Source organism: Triturus cristatus, chromosome 4_1 (genome assembly GCF_964204655.1).
Source record: "Triturus cristatus chromosome 4_1, aTriCri1.1, whole genome shotgun sequence".
NCBI lineage: Eukaryota > Metazoa > Chordata > Amphibia > Caudata > Salamandridae > Triturus > Triturus cristatus.
This window is the reverse complement of record NC_140585.1, coordinates 1,188,535,109-1,188,561,985: the sequence shown is the minus strand read 5'-3', so window position 1 is coordinate 1,188,561,985 and position 26,877 is coordinate 1,188,535,109. Positions and strand designations below refer to the sequence as shown.

At 46.4% G+C, this 26,877-nt stretch overlaps 1 protein-coding gene across 11 annotated transcripts in view; it reads right to left on the bottom strand.

Moving 5' to 3' along the window:
- The window catches only part of RAVER1 (ribonucleoprotein, PTB binding 1), a 314,850-nt gene that overhangs the window by 218,535 nt on the left and 69,438 nt on the right, over positions 1–26,877 (bottom strand). For all 11 annotated transcript variants that reach the window (XM_085654428.1, XM_085654429.1, XM_085654430.1 and 8 more), the window contains one exon: positions 21,518–21,768. In XM_085654428.1, coding sequence (XP_085510554.1) covers positions 21,518–21,768 — 251 coding nt within the window. The remainder of the gene's footprint in view (positions 1–21,517; positions 21,769–26,877) is intronic.

Sequence of the window (26,877 nt, the reverse complement as noted above, 5' to 3'; positions counted from 1 at the left end):
ATCATGGGTCTTGAAGAACCAATGAGGCGTAAATGGGACGTCCTCTTGCCATGACTGCTGTTTGCTTACCGTGAGGTGCCACAGAAGTCTCTAGGGTTCAGCCCCTTTGAGCTTTTGTATGGTCACCCGGTAAGAGGACCTTTGAGTCTGGTCAAAGAAGGCTGGGAGCAATCTCCCAGGAAACCTCCCCAGGATGTATATAGTTACATGCTGGCCTTTAGGAACCAGACTCGGCGCTTCAGAGATCTTGCTCAGGCAAATCTGGAGGCCAGCCAGGAAGAGATGAAGCGGTGGTACGATCAGAATGCCACTCTGGTTGAGCTTCAACCTGGTCAGAAAGTTTGGGTCATGGCCCCTGTGGAACCTTGTGCGCTCAAGGACAGGTGGACTGGACCGTTTGAGGTTGTGGAGAAGAAGAGCGATGTCACCTACTTGGTGGACTTGAAATCTCCCAGGAACCCCTTAAGGGTCCTGCATGTCAACCGGTTAAAGCCCCACTTAGAAAGGTCCGAAGTGGGCATGCTCCTTGCCACAGATGCTGGGATGGAGGAGGAGAGTGAGCCTCTTCCTGACCTCCTGTGTGCAAAAGAAAAAGATGGGTCAGTGGATGGTGTTGTCCTCTCTGACACACTGACCCCTGAGCAGCAGCAAGATTGTCGCCATCTGTTGGTACAATTCCCTGATCTGTTCTCCTTAATCCCTGGTGTCACTCAGTGGTGTGTCCATGATGTGGACACCGGGGACAGCACTCCTGTGAGGCACAAGGCCTACAGGGTGACTGACAAGGTCAGAGCATACATCAAGGAGGAGGTCTCCAAGATGTTTGCCTTAGGGGTGGTTGAGTCCTCTAGCAGTCCTTGGGCCAGCCCAGTGGTCTTGGTCCCAAAGGCTGCAGCGCCTGGTGCTTCACCAGAACTTCGGTTCTGTGTGGATTACCGAGGACTCAATTCGGTCACCAAGACTGACGCGCACCCCATCCCCAGAGCTGATGAGCTCATCGATCGGTTGGGGGCTGCCCGGTACCTTAGTACGTTTGATCTAACGTCTGGGTACTGGCAGATCGCCTTGACTGATGGGGCAAAAGAGAGGTCTGCATTCTCCACACCAGATGGGCACTACCAGTTCCGTGTGATGCCCTTTGGGATGAAGAATGCCCCTGCCACATTCCAGAGGTTGGTTAACCAGGTATTGGCCGGGCTGGAAGATTTCAGCGCCGCCTACCTGGACGATATAGCAGTGTTCAGCGCCAGCTGGGAGGAACACTTGCGCCACCTCCAGGAAGTGTTGTTGGCCCTGCGCAGAGCAGGCCTCACAATCAAGGCTAGTAAGTGCCAGATTGGGCAGGGTTCAGTGGTGTACTTGGGGCACCAAGTAGGGAGCGGCAAGGTGGCCCCCCTGCAACCCAAGATAGATACCATCCTGGCTTGGGAACCGCCCAAAACCCAGACTCAGGTGAGAGCCTTCTTGGGTCTCACGGGTTACTACAGGAGGTTTGTCAAGGGGTATGGCAACATTGTGCACCCCTTGACCTCGCTGACTTCCAGGAAGCAGCCGAGACTTGTGATCTGGACTGACGCCTGTCAGAAAGCCTTTGACACCCTGAAAACTGCAATGTGTACAGCACCGGTCCTCCAGGCACCCGACTTTTCAAAAGAATTCATTGTCCAGACAGACGCTTCAGAGCATGGTGTGGGGGCTGTTCTAGCACAGATGAATGAGGAGGGCCGAGACTTACCTGTAGCCTTCATCAGCCGGAGGTTACTTCCCAGGGAACAAAGGTGGAGTGCGATAGAGCGTGAGGCATTTGCTGTGGTCTGGGCGCTGAAGAAGCTAAGACCCTACTTGTTTGGGTCTCACTTCCGGGTTCAGACGGACCACAGGCCCCTCAGATGGTTAATGCAGATGAGGGGTGAGAACCCAAAGCTGTTGAGGTGGTCCATTTCCCTACAAGGGATGGACTTTACGGTGGAACACCGCCCTGGTACAGATCACGCCAATGCTGATGGTCTGTCCAGATTTTTCCGCCTTAGTGATGAGGACTCCCTGGGTGAAGGGTAGTTCTCCCCACATTTCAGCTGGAGGGGACACGTGTTAGACCTGGCATCATTGGCATGAGTCTCTCCTCCATTTTTTTCTGTTTGCCTCCTCTGTTTACGATGTTTTTGCTGGATTATTGCTTTGGGCACTGTGCCACTGCTGATCAGTGCCACAGTGCAAGTGCTCCCTATGCTAAATTGTTACATTGATTGGTGTTACCATGATTGGCTTGGTTGACTTACTGTTCAGACCCTAGTCTAGTGCACTGCGTGTGCCAAGGGCGTGTAAGTTAACTGCTGCTGGTGGGCTTGCAGCACTGGTTGTGCCACCCACAGAAGCCGCGTGTAAAATGTGTCTCAGGCCTGCCACCGCAGCGCCTGCGTGCAGTCCCTGACTGCCATGTCGACTTGGTAAGGAAACCTACTTACCAGTCTCTAAACCTTCCCTTTGCCACATTTCAGACACCTCTATGGTAGGCCCTAGGGCAGGGTGCATTGTTGGTAAAAGGTAGGTCATGCCCTGATGTGTGTGGCATGACCTAATAGTGAATTACAGCCATTTTCGTTTTTCACTATTGAAGGGCTACCTGCCTCCAATAGGCCAGACTGGGCAGACTGATTATTAACTCCATTATAATCTATCTGACTCAGGGAGCATGGTAGCAAGTCGAGTTTGGTATCCCTGAACTCAGAATTTAATAACACACCCTTTAGGATGGATGGTTTTTAAATTCTATGTTTGAAAATAGCACTTTTAGAAAGTGGCTATTTTCTTGTCCATCTGTCTGCCGGTCTCTGCTGGTTTGGTGTGTGTGTCAGGGGCTGAGTGGCTCCAGAGGTCTGAGTGAGTCAGTGTGGGGTGAATGGGGCGTTTACACGTAAAGTGAGGGAAGAGTAGCCTGCCCTGCCTGACACAATACTGGCCCCGCCTCCTGCTGGGCGACTGATAGCCCTGCTCCTACCAGTGACAATACTGGCTCCGCCTCCTGCTGGGCGGCTGAGGACTCTGCCCTGCCCAGTGAATAGGCCAGGTGCCTCTGCCTGGCAACACCCACAACAAACCTGAGATGGTGGGAATCGCCCTGCTTGGACAAAGGGAACAAAGGGAAAAAGGGGTATAAGAGAAGGACCCCTGAACCAAGAACTCAGATCACTTCTGACAAGGAAACCTGTACCAAGGACAAGAAGCCTGCTGATCTAAGGACTTGCCTCCCCTTTCTGCCAGAGTGCTGTTTTGCTGTGGAGGAACCTGAAAGCTGCTTCTTTATTTTTGCCAAGGAACAAGGAGAGAGGAACTTGGTGTGTACTCTCTGAACACTTGCTAGAAAATCTCCAAGGACTGGAAGAGTGCCAGTCTCCTGTTGAAGTCACAGGGCCAAAGGACTTCACCATTTGCTGAATTGCTGGAAAGTGTTGTTTCCAGTACACAAGGGAAAATCTGCAGTCTCGACGCCAGCAGCAACGCCAGTGAGCAGTGGGTATCGGCCCCGGCTCCAAGTGTCCCCGTCTCGACGCCGGTATCGACGCCAGTGAGGAGTGAGTATCGGCTCTGCCTCCAAGCGACCCCGTCCCGACGCCGCTGCTGATCGCATCGACTCGACGCCCTTCTCGACGCCGTGAGCGCTGCTCCGGCCCGACATCCCTCGACGCCGCTGCGGATTGACCCGACTCCGAGGCACGATCGACGCCGACCTCGACGCCGACATCTCGACGCCGTGGATCATCATTTTCTTCGTTTCTCAAGGTACTGTACTTGTGGGGTCTGTTGCGACTCCAGGCTCGACGTAGCGCTCCTCGCGGTCGACGCCGAACCTTGGGAATCTTGTAGACTCGACGTCGTGTGACTCCTGTGGGGGTTACATTGTTGCCACAGAACTGTGCTCAGAAGAATACTTTGCTAAAGAACTATTTGCCAAGAAGAAACCTTACTTGAACTATTATTTTTCCTTCCAAAGAGTATTTATTAAGACTGTGGTATATTTTTGTCGTTATTTGGTCTTGTGCTAAGCCTTATATAAAAATACTATTTTTATAATAACTTCTGTGTCGTGTCCATCTGTAGTGTATTCACTTTATTACTGTATGTGGTCATAAATGCTTAACACACTGCCTCTGAGATAAGCCTGTCTGCTCTGCCAAGCTACCAAGGGGGTAGCAGGGGTTATCTGAGTGTGTAATCCCCTTGCCCTGACTAGAGTTGGTTGGTCCCTATTTGTCAGAAGTGTATACCTCTGCCAACTAGAGACCGCCGGTTCTAACACGGGGGAATTTCAATGGTTTTGTACAAGTGAGAAGTCCAGCTAACTATAACACCCCTGAAACCTATGGTTTTTTTCTGTGAATTTCAAAGGTTTTTTAAATGCTAATTTCTAACTATGCCTACAGAGATAGGACATGTGAAGAAAGAAGAAAAAATGCACAGAAAGAAAAAAAAGAAGTGCAGAAAGAAGCAACAGAAGTCCTCAAAGACGAAGAAAAGTGCAGGAAGAAGGATAACGTGCAGAAAGAACAAAAAGAAGAGCAGAAAGAAGCCTTGTTGCAAAATCATCCTGTACCCTCAACTTTTTCAGACGGATACTGGTGGTAACTGAGTCTGACTAACCAGTCCTAGAGCCAGTGCTATGTTAAGACCCTTAGAATACAGTGAACACACCTACATACACTAGGGAACATTATGCGTTGGGGTCCCCCTGTGATTAGCATGACCTCCTCTGTAAGCCCCTAGTATATAATAGGGCATGGGGATTAAAACTACCTCTTAAAACAGGCCACAGAGCGTTTTTGCACACGTTAACTCAGGCCCCGTCCCCTCCCTTCACCACTGTGTAAACACGCCCTGTGTCCGTTTTTAGTTGGGAGATTAAGTTCATTTGAATCCTGAGGGTCCCTAGGGTCCAACTCGACCACTAGGTACCTCCAGTAAGTGCCAGAGAGATGCGTTGCAGAGAGGTGTAAAAAGTGGCACAGCCTGGACCACCTCTCTGCAATGCAGCTCAGTGGCGCTTACTGGAAGCACTTGGTGGGCTAGTTAGCCCCCAGGGGCCCTCAGTATTGAAGGGAAATTATATCCCCCAATTTAAAACGTGCCATAGTGCGTGTTTGCACACGTCACCTCAGGCCCCGTCCCCTCCCTTCACCACTGTGTAAACGCGCCCTGTGGCTGTTCTAAGTTGAGAGATTAAGTCCCCTTGAATCCTAAGGGTCCCTAGGGTCAAACTAGACCACTAGCAGGGATGTGGAATTCCTTTAGCCCGACGCCTGGGACATATTGTTTGGGGTCAAGGGCAATAAGTTTTCATGTGTATTTTGTCCTTGGGACAAGTAGGCCCAACCTCCTGCAGCACAAACCCTTTGGCTGCCAATTTGCAGTACCACATTATTGATCAGGGAAGGGCACTGTCTGCAGTTAAGGCAATATTTTTGTCCATTATGTTAATGCTGTTCAAACCTATATTTATGGTTCATTAATTGAAAGCCTTTATTATTAGGGTGAGTGCTCTAAGTAAATGTTGTAAGCTCTGACTGCACTGCTGACAGTGGTTCCAGTGTAAAAATGGGTGCACACGCTTTCAAAGTTTTCCAATATGACGCTATGTATAATGCTCCCAGAAAGCTCTCTGAATTGATGCAAATATTTGCAGACGCTTGAAAGCAAGATTGATGATTCCTTGCTTTCAAGATAAAATGTTCATAAAAAAATGAAATCAGGAAAAAAAACATTTAGCTAAACTACTGTAAAATTTCAGGTACCATTTCCTTGCAGCATCATTTAGTAACATATGTTGATGCATGCTAGTGTTTCCCAAATATATTCATAATAGAAAATCGGTGTGACCAGTTTTAATAAGACTATGGGAAACAAAAATAAACAAGCATTGGCAAAGCCAGTAGGTCTGAAATTGGTAGTCAGCTTTTTAGTTTTGTGAATGTGTGAATTTTTGGTACAAAAGGGGGTGGTGATGGACGTGAGTCCCTTGCTCATTTTGCCACTGGATTTACGCAAGCCTGGCTGAAGACGGCTGAAAGGCCAGAAACCGGTCCTAGAAAGCTGGTTTCCGGTCCAGGGAAGGCATGGCTTGGCAGTTCGGGCTGGACTGTTCCCATGAGGCACAGGGTCAGACTGAGTTGCATATGGCCATGTCTGAACTGGGGTGGCAGAGTGGGCTAAAGAACGGTGATGGATCAAACCCAGATCTGTTGACTGGGTGTGAGTGTTTGATTGGTTCTGATGCTCCGTCCATCACCACCCCCTTTTGTACTGCTGTGTGAATTTTTGGGGCATTACTTTTGTAAAACCTTATTGGTGTGGGAGCTGCCGGGCCCTCCCTATTATAACAAACATTGGCAAAAACAACAATTGTTTTTAGTCTGAAAAAGCACACACTGCCACAGTAGATTCTGGCACTCAACAAACCTACTTTGTGTGCCGATATGCTCCTTGTGAAAAAGCACAATGCTGTCACTCACAGTGAAGCCAGCTGATACAGAGAGGGACAGAATTCTAATAAACTCAAAAGGTCATGGTCAACGCTAGACCAAATTAGGGGTCCAATTATTAAAGAAAGTCTCAAAAGTGTACCCATGGTATATGTCCTTGCATTAAGTGCAGCTATACGGCTTTCATGATATCCCAAGAATATACAGAAGTAGGACAAGAAATAGTACTCCTAAAAATATTTGTGAACTGCATTTTAGCATGAACAAATAAATATGCATGTGTAGATTTGCTCATGAAAAAAATCTGAGGGTTTGCAAGTTCACATTCCCTCCAACCGCTTTGTTCCCAACTCTGGAAGAAGGTTTACGTTTGCCATTGTCAGGAATAAATTTCCAACGTTTCTCAGTATGGAAAAGATTAGAAAAGAGTTGTTGAAAACCCTTAAAACATGCAAAGTTAGAAGGTTTGCACAGACTCAAAAGGGGATTCTAACCCTGGAAATATTGCTTACCACTACCTTCAGCCCCGGTATGTAGCTCTGCAGCAATATAAAGGGATTTGCAAGTATTCAAACACTACTATGGTATGAGCCCTGGTATAATCAGAGAGGCTATATAAGAGCTCTTATATAATGAGATTGCTGTCATAATGTGTCGCCGCACTACATGGCACGAAAAGGACAAGTGGATTTTGTTAAAGGACAAGTAGATTTATGAAGCAACCTGCCCCATGGACAAGTAGATTTTATGAAATTCCACACCCCTGCACTAGGTACCTCCAGTAAGCGCCACAGAGCTGCGTTGCAGAGAGGTGTAAAAAGGGGCTTGGCCTCAGAACACCTGTCTGCAGCGCAGCTCCCTGGCGCATACTGGAGATGCCTGTTGGGCTAGTTGGCCCTCAGGGACCCTCAGTATTGAAGAGGAATTAATTCCCCAACTTACAACTCGCCAGGGGGCACGTTTGCAGAGTGCTGCAAGGAGGGGGCGTGGCCTCCGGCACGATGCCAGTCTTTTATTTATTTTCATTTTTTAAGAAGGGGGGCTGTGTGGTTCCCCTTCTTATTCTAATTTATTGGCCCTGATGACCCCATCCCCCCAGGGCCTGTCTCCTAATTATATTTTTTTACCCCAATCCCCAGGGCCGGCCACTGTTTATTATTTTTTAAAAATATATATTTATAGACACACCTAGGACATGCTGGACAAACCGTACGTACCCATCACCATGACGATTTGAGTGATATTAATTAAAAGGCGACAATGCATACAATGAATCCACGTGGAATGTATTTACACCACTAGTGAAGCTCTGACATGTGATGCCCTACCGTGCCTAATCCCGGTAGACACCCTTGTCGTTTATTTATACAAACATGGGTAGCTATTGACGGGCACATTTAATACACATGCACACCAAGCCATTCAAAGGGGATTAGACACAAATTCGACCAAAACTATGCAAGAAACCCCCTTCACGGTTAATAAAACACACATCCACTGCCGGATGTGTAATACTTTTTATTTTACTCTCTGGAAAGGGGACGAACATCACTTGAGTCACAGCACGCTCCTGGCAGAGGCCAATGCTGTCTTACACCCACCATTGCCTGCCGAGTGCCACACACCTCTGTGTTGTATTCCACCAGCTAGTGCATATGCTATGACACTCTCTAGCCCATGTGCACTGTAACACCAACCCGTGAATATGTCATGCCACACTTGTCTTCGCACGGGTTATATTGCCCCATCTAACGTGCCTTCCTCGATGCCTATGTTATAACGCACAGTGCTATGCCATACATATTACAATCTGGGATCCATATCTTTGTCACAGTGCATATGCAACGTTACACTCCCCAGCACATATTTTATATTACAACTTGAGACTAGTTAGGTTACACAACACTGCCCTGTGCATATTACACTCCAAGGCGCACATCGCATAGCACGCGCTAGTGCCTGTGCTATCTCGCGCTCTCCAATGAATGCGTCATTGCGCACAATGTATTGCATATTATATTTCATGCTCGGTTCATCTTTTATCACACTTTTTGGTGCATAGTTTATACCATACACTATATCTAGTTTTCATTTTCAATCGTGCTCTCAGGACTATGTTCTATATAACACTGTGTTCACCTACCCTTTTCACAGGCATTACATTTTGCAATAAGGGGTGGAGGGTCAGGGGGTGTTTCTGCCAAGTGAGCCCGGAGTCAGTCACAAACGTCCTCTTCTTCCTGAATAAAAGTGAGATTATGCTGCATACTTGTTCATATTTTAAGTAGTTCGCACAGACACACGTCTTAAAAACAATAAAGTTCCTAATACCCGCCTTCTCTGAACAGTTAGCTTGCTGCCCCATCCCCCTCCTCCCTATCCTCTGTTGTGTGAATCCATGGACTAGCCTCCTCCCTCCTGCCATGCATGGTCTGATGTGCTGCCACTGCCCTCAATTTAGTATGATGTACCAGTCCCCTCCTCCTGCCCTCCATTGTCCAATTCTATGCCCCATCATTGACCTCCTGCTTAAACTCTGCTTAGCTTGCTGCCCCTATTCTCCTTCCCCTGCCCTCCGATGTCTTTGTGCATGCCCCTGCTCCATCCTTTTTGCCCACCATGTTCCATGGACCTGCCACTCCTATCTACTCTGAGTGTTCTGTTGAGCTGCCACTCCCCTCTCACCTGCCTAGCATTGTCAGATGACTAACCTGTCCCTGCCACCTCCACCCTGCCTGTCCACATGCCATGCCCCTATCCTCTTCGTCCTGTCCTACATGGTCCATTGTACTGCCACACCCTTCTGCCCTCCCTGGTCTGTTGTGCTGCAACTGCTCCTGCTGCCTGCCCCGTGCGGTCTGTTGTGAGGCCCCTTCCCCTGAACTTTGTCTGTGCACAGGTCCCTTCTATCCTCCATCGTCCTTTGTGCATACCCCTGCACCCTTCTTCTTGCCCATCATAGCCATTGTGCTGCCACTAACCCTCCCACTTGCCATGCATGGTCTTCTGTGCTGCCATGGCCCCTCCCAGCTTCCCTGTGTGGTCAGTTAGCTGCCCCTGACCCTCTCCCACCTTCCCTCCATGGTCTGTGTGTATGCCATCACAGTCTCACTGTTGCTCTTCATGGTGTGTCTTGCTTCTAGTGCCCATCCTGCCTGACCTCCATGGCTATCTTGCTGCTCCTGCCCTGCCCCCTTGCCCCCAGCCCTCTGTTTACATGTGCAGACGCCTACTGTCTCCCTCCTGGCTTGTCTGTTCCATTGTAATGCCCCTGATCCGTCCCTCCTGCCCTTTATGGTCTGTTATGCTGCAGCTTTCTCTCCTGTCTGTCCATTATGGTCAGCTAGCTACCATTGCCTCTTGCCCCTCTGTTCTCTGTTGTCCATGTGCATGGTCCTGTCCCCTCCCTCTTGCTTTCTATGGATTGTTGTTCTGCACTCCCGTCCCGCATGCCCTGTGTGGTGTATTGTGCTGCTGCAAACCCTGATGCCTGCCCTGCAGGGTCAGTTTGGTGCACCTCCCCATGTCCCTCCTGTCCTCTGTTATCCAAGTCCATGTTCCTACCCCATTTCCTTCCATGATCCAATGTACCATACTTGCGAACATTTTGAACTTGGTAAGAGGGAGATTTTGAAAAAAAACTGGGGTATTGATTTTCCCCTTTGAGTTACATTGAAAAAGAAGAGATTGTAGACAGGAGACAGATCAAATAAAGCCCATTTGAGCTTAAAAACATTGGACGTTTTCTGGCTGAATCGTGTCTGTTGGCATGTATGGTTGTACTACCATTGCCTCTTCCTTCTGCCCACAATGGTCTATTACATTGCCACAGCCTCTCTTGCAAGTCCTGTATTGTTGGTTTGTTGCCCCTGCCCCCCTTTCCACTGCCCTCCATAGTCTGTTGTGCTGCCACGGTCCTTTCTGCCTGCTCAGTGTGGTTAAATTGTTGCCTTTGCACCCTCCTACCTGCCTTCCATTTTCAGAGTCCGTGCCCCTGGCCTCTGCCTCTCAACAGTATCCTAATGAACAACTAGATTGCTAACATTCTATATTTATTACAAAAGTGTGGAACGCCTGACGTCATCTTGATGTAATCAAAACTGTAATACCTAGAGCATTACCTTTAGAAATTACATATATGAGAGGCTCCTATTGGCATCAAAATTATGGTTAGTGCTCTAAAAGACTAAAATAAGGACATATTTTCTGAGTTTTCAAATAGCAACAAAGCACTTTTAAATTATTTGTAATCTTTATGTTTTTTTATCCAGTTGACCACTTGATTAAATGTTGCACTTAGGGGAGAGGATGTGGTGTTACTTCCAGAACTGCAGACTTTGCAACTGGGGAACCAGGTTGGAGTTTCTGCTTGACATTCTGCAAATCTGGTCAAATCACTTAGTTTCCCCATGTCTACAACCAAAATGAATTTGTTCTTGTGTGATGTAACCAATGCTCATGTAAATCACTCCAATACCTGACAAGTCTGCACTATATAACACTGCAAAAACACAAAATAATAAGTGTTTTGCACACTTCTGTCTGGGCTACATCTGGGTGATTTTGGGCTACATTTGGGCTCTTTTGTCTCCGGTGGCCATCTGGGGAGATTTGTTATGAAGTTTCCTAATTTCCTCATGTACTGCAGTCTCCTCAGTAGGAAATGCTTTCAGTTTTTTACTTTGATTTCATCATGAAGGTATTCAGATATGTCACACATTTGCCATAAATTCTGAAAGTTAGCACTCTAGCTGCTCATTAGATCACTGTAGTAAAACTACTGTTCACCATGGAAGTCTGCTCCTGGTATTGAAAGTGCATGTTTCAGTCTGCATGTCAGAATTTTTTAATGAAATAAAAGAGGATTTCAGAAGTCAAAATGTGCCCTAGTTTTTCTTTCTGCAGCACTAATCACACTTGTTATGGAAAAATGAACCCCCTCATTTTGTTCCTTTTTGAATTAAATGTTTTAAGAGTTACCACTTTAATCCAAGCAAGATGGCTTCAGGTGTGCCATACGTTTATCATAAGTAGGACTGTTAGCGCTCTAGTTGTTCTTTGGAACACTGGGAAGCTGCAGTAGAACACAAAGGAATCAACTGATAATCTCTGCCATTGTTGGATGTACATGTTTTACTGAGAATGTCAGACTTCATTCTCACATGACTGAGAAAGATAATGTGAATTTACAGAAAATAAGCTCTCAGTTTAGCTTATAGATCACCTTCCAAACCTCTGTGGGAAAAGCATGAGAAAATATTTTTCTCTCAATCATGATATCCCAGCAGAAGGCTTTTTCACATGGTGAAATCACCTTATAACATACCACAATTCCTAAAATGAGTATGGTACCATCAACAAATGATTTATAATGTAACTAAAGTCTTAAAACCTTCTATTAACTGCAATGCTTTTTAATGAGGTGCTATCATGTATATTGGTCCCAAGATGGCTGCCAACACTTCATGGATGAAGTGCTGACAGCCAATCAGATCTCAGGATGAGATGTGTGGTTAGGCTGCGCCCACATATATATGATTTTACTTTTGATTTTCTCAGGAACTACTGAACAGATTGACACCAGACCTGCAAAAGGCACTTCCCTGAGCTGAGGACTACCTATCTGCCAAATTTGAAGTAATACTGTTCAGCCGTTCGGGCTGTACCTTGGACTAAAGGTCTCTATGGAAAATTGCATGGGGAAAACGTGTTTTGGGACCCCCCTTTTTTATCAGCCCCCGCTTGACGAATTCCCCCCCCCCCCCCTCCCCCCAAGACTTTCAGGGTAGGAGCGGAGCGCCCCACCTATTTTTAAAATATCGCGAGGATTCATCAACCGGCGCCAAAGTTATTCCAAATAGAATGTTGCGGATTTCCTATGGAAACACGCTCCTAACTATAACTATCTACTGGCGACCGGATATAGATATAGATAATATATATTCACTTAAAGAGCCATAGGTTTCACACACGTTATAGTTAGTATTTAGCATTTAAAAAACCGTGCAAATTCACTTAAAAAACCATAGGTTTCACACATGTTATAGTTAGCTGGACATTTCCCTCGTAAAAAAACAATGAAATTCCCCCGTTATAGTTAGTGCAGGCAACTATAACTCACGCGACCGCAATCCTCTGCTGATGACGTCAGATATTACATCACTGTATTTAGACACCTATTTACCCAGGTCTTCCATTAATCTTTAGCTATACATATATTACAAATATTTATTTTTCAAAAAGACACATATGTAATCAGTGATGTAATATCTGACGTCATCAGCAGAGGATTGCGGTCGCGTGAGTTATAGTTGCCTGCACTAACTATAACGGGGGAATTTCATTGGTTTTTACGCGGGAAATGTCCAGCTAACTATAACGTGTGTGAAACCTATGTTTTTTTAAGTGAATTTGTACGGTTTAAATGCTAAGTTATGTATTTATTAATATTTTTTTTTCTGGTTTTTACACCGTGCGCGTGCTGTGGACACTCGGTGCGCTTCGCGCGCCCACAAAGCGGTGCGTGCCGTGCGCGCATTTGACAAAAAAATAAGTTTTTTTCACCCTTGGGGGTCCTTCAGTGACCCCCTGACAAAGGCTAGGGAGTCAGGAACTGTCCACGCTGCCCCCTTTTCACGTTCTCCACCTTTGTTTTTCACTGCCTCAGACTGCGAGAGACAAAATGGCGGCCGCCACTTCCTGATTGACAGATTCGAATGTTTACTGACATCTAACAACCAATCAGAATTGCGCTCGCGCACGGCAGGGTGCGCGCACAGTGCGCGCGTATAGATATTGATATGGTTTTAAATGCTATTTTCTCAGGAAATACTGAACAGATTTACACGAGACCTTCAAAAGGCACTTCCTTGACCTTATGGCTACCTCTCTGCCAAATTTCACGTAATTCTGTTCAGCCGTTCGGGCTGTACCTTCGACTAAAGGTCCTATGGAAAAATGCATGGGGAAAAAGCGTTTTGGGACCCCCTTTTTTCTCGGCCCCCGCTTGACTAATCACCCCGAGACTTTCAGGGTAGGAGCGGAGCGCCCCACCTATTTTGAAAAATTCGCGAGGATTCGTCAACCGGCGCCAAAGTTATTCAAAATAGATTTTTCAGATTTCCTATTGAAACACGGTCCTGGCTATAACTATCTAATGGCGACCGCCAGTAGATAGATAGATATATATATATACACACATACATACACACACATACATACATACACATTAAAACATATATATATATAAATAAATATCTATCTGTCTCTCTCTACTAGGGCAATGTTCAAGGCACTCTACATTGTCCACAGAGCCTCCCAAGCTAAAGACCATCTATACCGAATTCAAACAATACAAACAAAACAGAACACAGCACTCCAGGCTTGCGCCACTTATACCACCTTACCGTAAAGTGGGAGGCACAGATTTCTCAGTACAAGCTGCCCTGCTATGTAACTCACTACCAGCCAGCATTAGCAGCTCCCAGGAATTACGCTTCAGAGAACAGTTGAAAGTTGCCTATTTCCTAAATAAACATGCCACCTGTAGCCAGGCAACAGAGCCCAGAAAACAGCCACCTCCTCAAGCGCATTTCTAGGCTTACAACCCACGAATTTGAAACAACTCATCCAGGAAACTGCTTTCATAATGCAGGTAAGCAAAATAGGTCTGACCCATGGGCTGCTGTGACATTATATACTTGCATATATAAGGGCTATGGCCCACAATTATACTAAAACCATAATAAGCAGTTGTCAGCAACAAATTCTAACTTGTACCTTTTAAATTTACCCAATAAATATCTGCAATGAGGGTTGTTCATCACCAGCAAGGTACAGCCAAAAATCGCATTCACCACCAGATGAGTGATAGAATAACAGGTTCCAAATTTCTGTACAGATAGGGTGTTTTTTTTTTTTTTTTATATATCTCACAGACCCGGAAAGAAAAAAGAAATCTAAAAACAATGACAGACTCCCTGCTGGGGAGCAAAAACAACTTTTTCCTCCTTTCACAACCCTTCTCTTAATGGGAAGCACCGCTAGAGGGCAAAGCTTGTAGCCATATCTCAGCAAGGAGACAGATGGGATCTGAATGTTTTTCTACCTCTAAGCAAACCCCATTAGCATGCTGCTCTTTGCTGGAGCACAGGCCTGCAGCTCCTTTCTCTTACAATGGAAGCAGAAGGAGTAGTGTGTCAGGGCAGTAACAAGGAGGCAGACACTGTTTAAATTTTTTCATAGTCTAGAAAAAAACATTTATTTCTGTAGTGCTGGATACCGAATTGCAATAGGTGCGGTATAACCGGTGTGAAATCCGTGGGACAGCCATGAAAGCTATAGATTCCGGAAAAGTAGGGGAATTTTAAATTCAACAAGCGGTCATTTATGTGCCTTGCTCAAGGACTGCCGGAAGCAATTGGTGCTAAAATAAACAAGCATTCACAATGCAATAGGTCTCGCATTTGTGAGTGTGAGCTATTGGCATTGAAAGATAGCAATTCCTTTTATTTGTGTTTTCAACACCTGCAAACAGTGTGTAAACACACACTTTGTACTTCTAGTCGATTACGAGAAGCAAGGCTGGCAGTAACTGCGCCTCTTTTACTTACAGCCTTGCTTCTCGTGAGCAAGGACTGTAAGTACAAAGTGCATGTGTGTTTACGCACCGCTTCAAGCTTTTCAAAACATAAATAAAAGGCATTGTCATTTACAATGGCAATATCTCAAACTCTCGCAAAGGGGAGACTTATTCAATTGCAAATGCCCGTTTTTTACTTGCTTTAGTAATAGTTTACTATTTGGATAACCTTAGACTTTAGCTGAGAAAGCAAGTCCTATAATGTGGCTGGGGCCGAAGGTCACGTGGCACCACTTCCTAGGAAATCGCTAGGGTCTGCAGTCATTTGATGTCTGGGGCAGGATACCACCGGTCTGTATCTTATCACCAAAATGACTGAATAGCCAGGCATATTGGCTTTTTCAATGTTTGTTTTATATAACACTACATCAGGTGGCTTTATTACAAACTATTCTGAACTGATTATTTTTATCAGTTTTCACAGAGGCATAACGCACGGCGATTACAGACAGGGCAGAAGGTGGGGGGGAGGGGGGCTGCCCTAGGATTCCTTGTATTGGAGGGGGGCCCGCAGCCCTTTAGCCATGCCATTACATGCTGGCCGAATGTGTGCCTAGGTATGAAATATGCAGTAAGAGCTGGCAGGGAACGAGAGTGGAGGGGCGGGGGGGGGGGGGGGGGGAAGCGTGGGGACAACAAAACAAAAAAAAAAAAAAAAAAAAAAAAAAAAACTTACCCCTCGCCACGTCTCGAGTCCCCAGTCGTCTCTCCTCCGTCGTCGCTCTATGGCCAGAACTGGGAAGCACATGGGCTCTCTCTCCTAATCCATCACCACGCTGCAATACAGCATTGTGATTGGCCTGAGCGCCGTGGTTCAGTGCTCAGACTGGGAATGGGAGGCTGGGCATATTCCCTACCAGGCTGTGTAATCCAGTCTGGTGGGGAACATGCAAAGTGTGCATTACTGTTTAGCAGTCATGCGCACTTTGGAGTGCAGCAACCACAACTCCTCCCGGAGGTCACAGGAGCCTAGCCCTGCCCCACCCCACCCTACCCTACCTGGCTGATACTAAAAGTAAAATGATAACAGAAATACCTTATATTATCATGTTATTTTTGCTTTTACACTGCTCCGAGAGGAGTGGGGCAATGCTCCTCCGCCTTAGCGGAGGAGCCGCCACTGGAAATATGAAACCGTTCAACTCTTCGGAAAGCAGTGTGCTTCCCCAAGCAGAAAAAAACTGAATTACAAAACTGTTAAGTAAATATTAGTGGCAGAGAAGCCTGGTGAAAGGGTATGGCAGGGGGGCAAAATGCAGTCCCCTGCAGCAAACGGGAGGCCCCAGCCTTTAGTGGGGGCCTTCAACACTCGGGGGTTGGAGGGCCCATTGAGCCCGAGTCCAATGAAGAATACCAGCCCGGCCTGGAGATTGCGGGACAGTGGTCGAAGTACATTACAAAAAATAATTGGAACTAAGTTGCTGTGCACAAAGTGGGTGGGGTGAGTCAAGAGTGAGCGTAAGGGCAGGCAAAGGCATGGCAAAAAACTATTCTGGAACTTTTTTCAGTCTTTAACCTTCAGGTTACTACATATAAAATAAGGCCCAACTTAAATGAATAGAGGATGCAACTTAAGTTAATCAGTGGAAAATGCACTAACATACATTAAGAAACCTCTTTTAGCTAATGAGATGCATAATATAATCCTGGTTGATGCAGTGGAGAATAGGGACTTTTGTATGTTTAGTGCTACGAGGCCTGTGACAGAAAGTACTGTGAATATGTAAATCATTATTTTAAACTTGTATTGCTCATAGTATAAGATAGGCTCCTACAAAATGAACAAAAAGGTTTAAGATAAAAAATAACAGTGTTCTAAAATATAGATTCAAGTAATACTAAGACTGAACGTAGTACATTTTATAAAAACTCTCCTTCAAAAGCATACACTTCTCAGCTCATTTGGTAACCCCCTCGCAATCACTTAAAAAGAAAAAAATGGTGTCATCAAGAAGCTTGAAGTGACTCAATCAATTAAAGCTAATACTGGCTTCCAAGCACCCTTTACATTTGCAAAATGACCAGCTGTGCACATTTATTTACATTTCTTCCAGACAGCAGGCACGTAAGAAGGCTTGCTTAATGTCTGTCTCTTCCTCCCTACCTCGGTTTCGCAGTACAGCAAGCTACTGCCTGCCTTACATCTAAGCTGAAATACGGAATTAAGGGTCCCAGACGGTAATATTTTCACAAAAAGTGGGGGATCTGTTATTATTAAATTTAAAAAGTTTGGGCACGTTGTGCCCCTCAGATCCCGCCCACATCGAACACAGCTACGGGCCACCACATCACATTCTGCAGGAGGGTCACATCATGATAATTTTGTGTTACGCCACTAAAGTTTCTTGCGCTGAATCACGTTTCCTCCTGTAGGATGTTTCTGTGGTGGGATTTTTCACCTGTATTTCGATATCAAAAGCCGTAGTTTTCCTACGCTTAAATTCAACCCTAAAACTAAGTCGGATTATCGGATGAATACCCGTGGATAGGCGATAGTATACTTCAACCGTATACGACATGCTGTGTCAGTGGCACATGTCACATGAGCTATGGAATATGCCACGTGACAGAGAACCACGTATCACATGCCTTACACGGGGAAAGTCCCGCACGCAGGCGGCGGACGTAAGCAGGAAATGAGCGAGGAGTAGGGGGATTTTAAAATCGGTGGGTACAATCCCCCATGCGAAACATTTAAATATTGAAGTAGTATCGTTTTATTCTAAGGTATTCCCCATTCCAAATGTATAAACGCAACTCAAAAATGGAAGCAGCTCGGACCAGTGTTTTCGAGTGCTCTTGCTATGAAGGAGATGGTGAGCAGCCTCTTCCTGGCACACGCTATCTGCAGCTTCATAGCCAGTAAGTACGCTGAATTACCTATGCTCGTATTCAAAGTGTAAATCCCGTTCTACTTCCAAGTGAGGTGTGGGCATGTACTTCCGGGTTAGGGTCGCGCTTGTTGGTGGCTGCTGTATGTATACTGTTGTATATGCTGTATACTATGTCACTACGGGCAACACAGATATTTACCCAGGGGCAGACACCTCATAAAAGTGGTGTAAAGGGAGACCATGTTCTGGATTTAGTGATCCAGCTGTGAAATGTTGAAAAATCGTAGGTTTTAGAACTACTTTTGACAACACAGGAAGTGAGGGAAAACAAGGTCTGAGAAGGCAAAGAGATGCGACCGTAGAGGCAGGCGGGAAGAGAGTCCAGCTTACAATAAAATAATCCACGTCCGGTAGTAGATGAGGAGGGGACAGCTGTAAAAGGGAGAACAGCCCGAAGCGAGGGAAAGGCGAGCGTGTGTTTTGGTGTTTTCCCACGGTAGTTTGTATGGGGGTGAGGAGTTTGTAAAACCCGTAAAACGGTGCAAAGACTGCAAAACAAAATTCCACAAAATCTACCCAGCTCAATAGATTTGTGGAAAATTAGCAAATTAACTTTGTAAACAAAATTTCTCACATGGAGGGGTTACTTACGTCCCTCGAGAAGGTTTTTCCCCCTCACGGTTTCCATATTTAAGCATGACCAGTCCTTGAAGCATGGGTGGGGCCGCCCGGGAGAGTCCGAGTTGTGGGCTGCAGCTACCAGCAATGGGGCAGTGTTACCGCTGCAGAGAAGTGCCTGCAGTGTGTGTTAATAACTCCAATGCTTGCTGTTATAGGGTAGAAATAACGAGCACTGCAGGATAGCTACCTTACTGCCGGAGCTTAAAATCACGCTGCGTGTGTTTGGTTTGACTGAGGGAAGGGTTTTCTACGGCCAGCCATCACCCTGTTTAGTGGATGGAGGGCAGTTCGTCCGACAAAAACGCTGCGTGAAAAGCACAAGCGAAGCTTCGGAAGCAAGGAAGTGTTTATTTTCTGCGAGGCTCGAAAATATCTTCTCTGTGAGGCCAGCGAAAGTACAGCAAATGAGCTAAACAAGATAACACGATCAGCTGCGCATTCTCAAACAGCTTAAATTAAACAAGCCCGGCGGAGCATGGCGCGCGCTTGGGGGCGGGGGAGCGGACCCTTTGAAGTGCTCCCAAAGAGCGGAGTGCATGGCGGCACCAAGCGCGTGATTGTGCGCGTGCTAGCAATGCAATCCGCTTTTTGGGAGCACTTTTAAAAGCCCCTACGCGATAGCAAGGCGAGACCTAAAAATAGTGAATACAAGTAGGACAAAAAGGTTCACAAGAGGTGCACACCTGTTTTGCACAATAGGCAGAGCCACAAAAACAAGATATTAGGTCTATTTTGCAATTAGTTTTAAACTCCTTGATATACGTGGCCAGCAACCTACCAATGGTTTCCACTGTTTTTTCCACTGGGTACAAGTCATGTACGATAATGAAATATCCAAAAACAGAAATGGAGGGTAAATGAAAGCTTTTTGTTTTAGTAGTGCACCCAAGAGTCAGTTTAGGGATGTACGTTTGTACTACTGCAAATTCTAAATTACCCAATGATTAATAACGCCGAGGAACATTTTTCAAAACTAGTTTTGTGGACACTTACAATAGGAAGGCAAACAAATATGAATTGGGTAATACTGCACTCCCAGGCTTCTGCCAGTATTACATTCCCATATTTCTCGCTTTTGCGGTTACGTTTTAGTTGGGAGAAATGTGGGAATGTGGTCAATGAATTCCTCACTAACTTCAATCTACTTAAGTGCCAATAAAAACAAAGTACTCCATAGCAGCCATCAAAAAATCATAAAATGGCATCAGACCTAGTGACTTGAAAATTCTACGGGACCGAAAAAAGGCACTGAACCCATAAACTTCTCAAATAGTGTAATCCTAGGCCAAATTTTATTTCACTGAGGTGCAGCTTTCTTCTTTATCACATGCGAGAGCACCTTCAAATAGGGGAGTTCAGCATGTGTTGTAGAAAAAAAAAATGTTTTGTTTGATTTGATAGTCTAAGATTTGGCTCCATGTATAATAAAAATCCCAGATCAGTTGACTGGGGGTGAGTGTTTGATTTGCTCTAACGCTCTGTCCATCAACCCCTTTGGTATTGCTTTGTTCGCCCTAAATTGGCAGGGTATGCCCAGACGTGGGTCCCTTACTCACTTTGCCACTGGATTTAAGATAGCCTAGCTGACGAGGGTTATGAACCCGAAACCGGTCCCAGGCTGCTTGTTTCCGGTCCAGGGAAGACATGGCTTGGCAGTTCGGGCTGGACTGTTCCCATGAGGCACAGGGTCAGACTGATTTGCATATGGCCATGTCTGAACTGGGGTGGTGGAGTGAGCTAAAGAATGATGATGGATTAAACCCAGATCAGTTGACTGGGGGGGGGGGGGGGGGGGAGTGTTTGATTTGCTCTAACGCTCCGTCCATCAACCCCTTTGGTATCGCTTTAATAAAAATCTAGAACAGATATAGGGTACACATCACCCCAGACTTGCTGCTTTGTTCACTAAAAGCATTGCCATCAGGGTTGGGACAGGAATGCATCTCAGTTCATACTTAAAACTTACTTTAAATATACGACTAAAGCATGATGGGGTAGTGTATTGTCATTTTCCATTGAAAAAGCTAACCTTTCCCACTGACATGATGTTTTACTGATAAACCTATAGCATACAAATAATAATGTGTGAAAATCAGGTTGCAGTCAATTTTTATCATGTGAACAACCCCTAGTATTCAGATTTGTTTTCATTCTATTAAAATCTGTTACCATCTCACTTCAGAATTACAAAAAAAAGTGCTTTCCTAACTACTGAAATATATTTTGAAATATTTAAACTTTTCATTACAAGCTATTTCAATGTTTTGTGCCTATCACAGTTGTCACAGTTCACTTTACAAAATCTTCTAACTTTGCAGTCAGAGAAAAAAGGTAAACACCAATCTCTAGTTTAAAATTAGCAGCAATTTGTAACAAAACTTGACATTTGACCTTTGTCTTTGAATGGACAGCGAATGTGACAAGATAAAAAGATTTAAAGGCATCTGCATCTTTAATTGCTCATTCACTTTGAGTGAACATAACATTTGTTATTTGCCAGCTGGAGGATCTCTTGCCAGACCGGGCACCGCAGTCCCCCAAAATAGCTTGGCTTGATAAAATCGTAGCAAGTGGGCAAGCAGTTCTCTCAAGGCCAGAGTATATCAACTATGTATTTACGTGCTTTTTTATGAAGGGCAAACAGACCAATGAGAGATTTCAAAAGCCATTTGAATTTTACAGAAGCCCATTTGATCAATAGATACATTAAACTAAACCTTAACCAATCATCAAGACTAAACCACTATCAACCTTGGCACTTCCTCAGAAACCCACATAGACTATGCTTGAAAAGAGTTTTTCACAATTAGACTTCTGGAGCATAGATTACTGCATGGGGTTGCCAGTCAATAGGCTTTGTCCTGGAAGTAGAGAATAAATAGACTTACCCCAGAGGCAGGTGGCCTGCTGTCCATCTGTTTTTGCTTCCGCAATCCACTGATGAGGGAACCCAGGATAGAGGTAGGAAGGCCCTGTAGCCCTTGTTGGGAAAGAGGGGACAGAGAAACACGAGAGGGTGGGGGCCCCATTGCATGTACGTCCCTGTCCATACCAAGCTGGCCCAGAAACGGAGGCAGGTTCACTGGAGAAAGCCTGGGGGACTTCCTGTGTCCTGGTGCCATTTCTGACAGACCACCACCTGCATAAAGATGAAACCATCAGAGTGAAAGAAAAAGATGCAGATACTCTACATTATTATGTTAGTGTGCCATGGTTCACGCACATATGAGCACCAAGTACGTTACACCCTACGTTAATGTTTATAACAATGCATCTAACAATTATACTGAAAGCAGACTTCTTTCTGAAATTTATTTCTCAACCTTTCAGACAAAAAGGTATGAGGGTCACCTGAAGACCAGACTGGTTATTTAACATGACTTTAAATTCCTCAAAATGTTCTTGTCAGTACCCACCTATTTTATTAGACTGAATTAAACTGCTTCAAGCTGAATGGCATAACAAACCACAACTACCAGACACCACTACATCCGCCAGTGAGGATGGAAGGTTGGACTCAGCACAGCATATATTGCTGATGCCTTTTATTTCCAAACAAATCAATGCAAATAGTAAGAGGAAGGAAGGAAAATTTGATTAGTAGTAGCCATCACATACCAAATACTTCCGTTTTGATTTGGTTTTAGATTTAGGGTGTAAAACGGGTTTGCACCATAGTGTGAAACTCTTTCTTGCAAGATTATTCTATTTATTTTTTTTAATATTTTTATTAGAAACATTGGGCATCACCAATTCGCGTGATCTATACAAAAGTGAGCCTCTAGCAGCACCAGTACTTTTTAAACTTGTTAAATCAATACTTGTACATGACTTCAAGAACCATCACAGCAACATTATAACATACAAGCCCTGTTACCTTCCATCCACCACCCTTAATCTGACATTTGTACAGCTTCCGATCTTGGTGGTTCACAAATATACCCCCTGAATTTATTCCAATCTCCCCAGACTCTTGCCCATTTTTTGAGACATCCCCGATGCACATATACCGCCCTTTCCGCTACCATGGCTTCATCCATGTCCCTACACCATTCCTGCAACGTAGGAGACTCGCCCGACCCCCACCTCCTTGCACTATTCCCTTTAGCAACCATGATTCCCAGTGTTACCCAGTCCTGCGCTGGGTGGGTTAGGTCAGTCGGCTCCTACATGTTTAATAAGCATAGTTTCGGTTCTGGAAGAAATGATTCCACAGTTTGAGACATAGTACTCATTATCCTGACCCAATATGCCCTAATCTTCGGACATTCCCATATCGTATGATAGAAAGTACCCTCTTCCCCACAATCCCGCAGACAAAATTGGTGTGCAGCCATCCCTATTTTAAAGAGGGTCACTCTGGTGTAATACGTACGATGAAGTACTTTGTTGTATCAACTGCAGGCGCGCCGGTATTGCAACCTCCCGAGGAGACGACAGTGCCTCCTGTCACTCTTCATCCAATTCTCCCAAACTTTCCAGCCCATTTCCGTTTAAGTGCCAACATGGGGTCAGGCAAGTTGTTTATCAACTTACGATAGGTGAAAGAAGTGGCCCTTTTATGCATATATTCAGTCAGCAATCTATCCTCTAAGCCTCTGCCAAGATGGTACCTGCAGGTATAGCCGCCTGTAGCACGTGCTTCACCTGCATGTATCTGTAAATTTCCGACGGGGCAAGTTCATATTGGGCCTGCAGGTGTTCAAACGAGACTACCGCACCCTTTCTCCAGAGATCGCACACCATTGATATGCCTATCGCATCCCATTAATCAAAGCCTTTACTGTTCTTTAATCGTCCAAGCCGCTGAGATGTCCAGAGTGGTGTTTGCGTAATAACCCCCCCCTCCATCCCAGCCTGGCATGCGCCTCGTACCATATGTGAACAGTGTGCGCTGTTGGCCCAATCAGTAGTCTGGATTTAGCTCTATTATACAGTACCGACAGGACTCCATCCTCTCCTAGGTCCTGCCGATCCGCCTGAAACGCTGGCTCGGCATGGAGGTGTGTGCATCCAACTATTAATCACTTTTAATTGGGCCGCCCAGTAGAATATTTGTATATTAGGGAGGGCTATACCACCGTCATACCAACTACTGACCAACTTATCCTGCCCAATGCGTGCCGGTTTACTCCCCGAAATCAGACCGGAAACTTCCGAAGCGATGGTTTTAAAATAACTCAGTGGTACTCGAAACGGGGTATTCTCCAAAACATACAAAAAGCGTGGGAGCGCCATCATTTTAAAAAGCGCCCCTCTTCCCAGCATTGATAACGGCAGACCGCGCCATACCAACGCGTCGAAACCGCTCCAAGGGAGGTCCAAGATTTCTCTGAAGGAATTCATCGGGTTTGGGTGTAATATTAATGCCTAGATATTTAAAGGTCGCCTCCGTGACCTGCAACGGGCAATCCCTGGGAAGCAACGGCGTCGGACCATGCAATACAAATAGGACCGATTTGGACCAGTTGATGGTGTACCCGGATACCCGACCGAATATTTCACAAATATTTAAGAGCCCCAGGATGGAGCGTTCGGGGGATGTCAGATACAGTAGCACATCATCCGCATAAAGGGAAATCCGGTCTTCCCAGTGTGGTGTCCATTTAAGTCCACGAATCATCGGCTCCCATCTGATCCATGCCGCCAGTGGCTCCAACACGAATGCGAAGAGCAACAGGGACAGTGGACACCCTTGGCGCGTTCCCCGCGCCAACGGGAAGTCTCCAGATATATGTCCATTGGCCGCTAGATGCGCTATTGGTTTAGCGTACAGCAGTTGTATCCACACACAGAATTTTGGGCCAAAGCCGAAATGCCTAAGGACTGCAAAAAGATACGGCCATTCCACCATATCAAACGCCACCCGCGCATCAAGGGAGAGGATAACCGTCGGCTCCTGAATATGGGACATGCGCGCTATTACTCCCTGCAGCCGCCGCAAGTTGAGAGCAGTGCTCCTATTTGGCATAAACCCAGACTGATCTGGGTGAATTAAGGTTGCAAGATGGGGGGTCAACCGTGTCGCCAATAGTTTGGCTTCGGCGTGAAGTAATAATAGGGGGTTTTCCGGGTTTCGGGATCGTCACAATGGTGGCGATTCGTTGATCGCGCGGGAGCTCCCCCGCCGCTAGGCTCTCAAGATACATATTTAAAAGAGGAGGGGCAGTCATAGCGGCCGTCTTCTTATATAGTTCAATGGGCAAACCATTGGGTCCCACCGCTTTCCCCGACTGTAGGGAGCCGATAGCCAATTGCAATTCATCGACCGTTAGGTCGGCTTCCAGGGTCGCTCCTGCGACGCTTAGTTTCTGCTGCCGTGTAGTCTGGGAAGAAGGACACCACTGAGTTTTGGATAGGCTGCGGTGGAGCCACCCTCACCGTTTGTAGTATAGCATCCCTGTCCCGAAAATTGAAAATGCGAGCCAGGACTGGTCTAGGGGGGGGGGGGGGGGGGGGGGAGTCCCCGGTTTGGGTCTACCCCCCGGCACTCTGTGTGCCCTTTCCACAGAGAAGAAATCCGAAAGTCCTCTGGGTTGGAGTCTGTGTTTTAAGAGATCCTCAACGTACAGATCCATGGCTGGACTCCCTTCGCTTTTGTGAATACCTATGATACGGATGTTGTTGCGCCGAGAGCGCCCCTCCTGGTCGTCCAGTTTCTCCGCCATAAGTCTGTTTTCTGCTTCCAAATGACCAACCCTTTGAAGCAGTGCAGTGGTGTCCTTTGACAGAGATTTTGTCACGAGCTCAACCTTCGTTACCCTGGCCGTCATCTTCTGGAAGTCTGCCCTCAGGAAGGAGACATCTGTGGAGATGGACCCCACCGTTGATTGCACTTTATCGAGAGCCGCCATAATATCTTCCAGTGTCCCTTTCGTCGCTCCCTCCAGATCGGAGCTTTTGTCAGGTACATCTTTGCGCTCAGGCAGAGCGGGAAGGTCTTTATGGTAGGCGTATTTATCCAGTTTGCCCTGTGAGTTCGTACGAGGGCCCCTGCCCCCCATTTTCGCCCAATTACGTACTGCGCCAGCCGGTAGTCGCCGCCGCCTGCCGCGGGAGCACATTCCGTGCGCGGCCTGTCGGGTTTCCCGCAGCGCTGATAGTTGAAATTAGGTGGGGCCTTGGACTGTTGAAGAGTCGTCAGTAAAAGCGCACCGATGCCTCAGACTATTCTAGTTCAGCAGGCGCAGCCACGGGTCATGCCAGCCTTATAGGCAATAGTGCTGCAGATGCCGTCAATGGTATCAGCTGGGGTCCAGGGGCAAAGTTTGTGGGCTAGTTAAACACCTCCCCTCAGCAAGGGCCGTTTAGAGTGTTACCGTGTGCCCCAGATCTCTTAGCACAGCAGGGATATTGCCAACCGCCACCTTTACCAGGCCTGCAACAGCAAGCCCCCTGGATTCCTTGTATACCAGCACACAGGCGTACTTTGCAGGCGAAATTTCAGACGTCTCTCGGTGCCCAGGCCCCTCTCCGCACCAGCGCTCACCCACCTGCGCTCGCCAGCACTGGTCGTGCTTTTCTCCATGTGCGCACCTCGATTACTTTGCCTCCGGCCAGTCGGGCGCCCCCTCCGTTATGCTAGTTCCTTGGTGCTTCACGTTTTGACTCGAGGGCCGAACCAGCCCCGTATGCGTCCTGTGAGCGTGGGTGGGTCGGGAGCGGGGGGCGGCGAAGAGAAGGAATCTCCTGATGTGCCCGGTAGTTGCGAGCGTGCACTATTTCCTGCAGCTGCCGTCTGCCAATGCGTCACTTGTTTTCCACGCATCCCCGCTGCTCTCGTTCACCTCAGACGGCCTTAAGTTTACGCCAGTCCCCGGCTGCATTCGCGCGTCTAGGCCTCAATCTTTGGCGCACACCCGTCAGTGTGTTTACAGTTCGTTCCTGACCGGGAAGCAGCGCGATCGATGCCCCTCACCTCCGGCTTTCGAGAAATGGCTGTTGAGGTAGGATTAGTGTCCGGATTCTATGTCGGATTGATCGGGGAACCGGTGTTTCCCTCGGAGCTCCTCTAGGTCGCGGCCATCATGCAAGATTATTCTATTTTTAAAATTGCTTTTAACTCTATGAATGGCGCGTCGATTATGAATATCATTATAGAGGTACACACTAAGGTTTCAAAACTAGAATTGTCAACATACTATTAAATCTTTATGTCTTTGAAATACTGCCGTGGTACTGGATTTGCAATTATTTTCCAAGGGGCGACTGAACCTTATTACATAACAAATACTGAATGGGCAGGCAC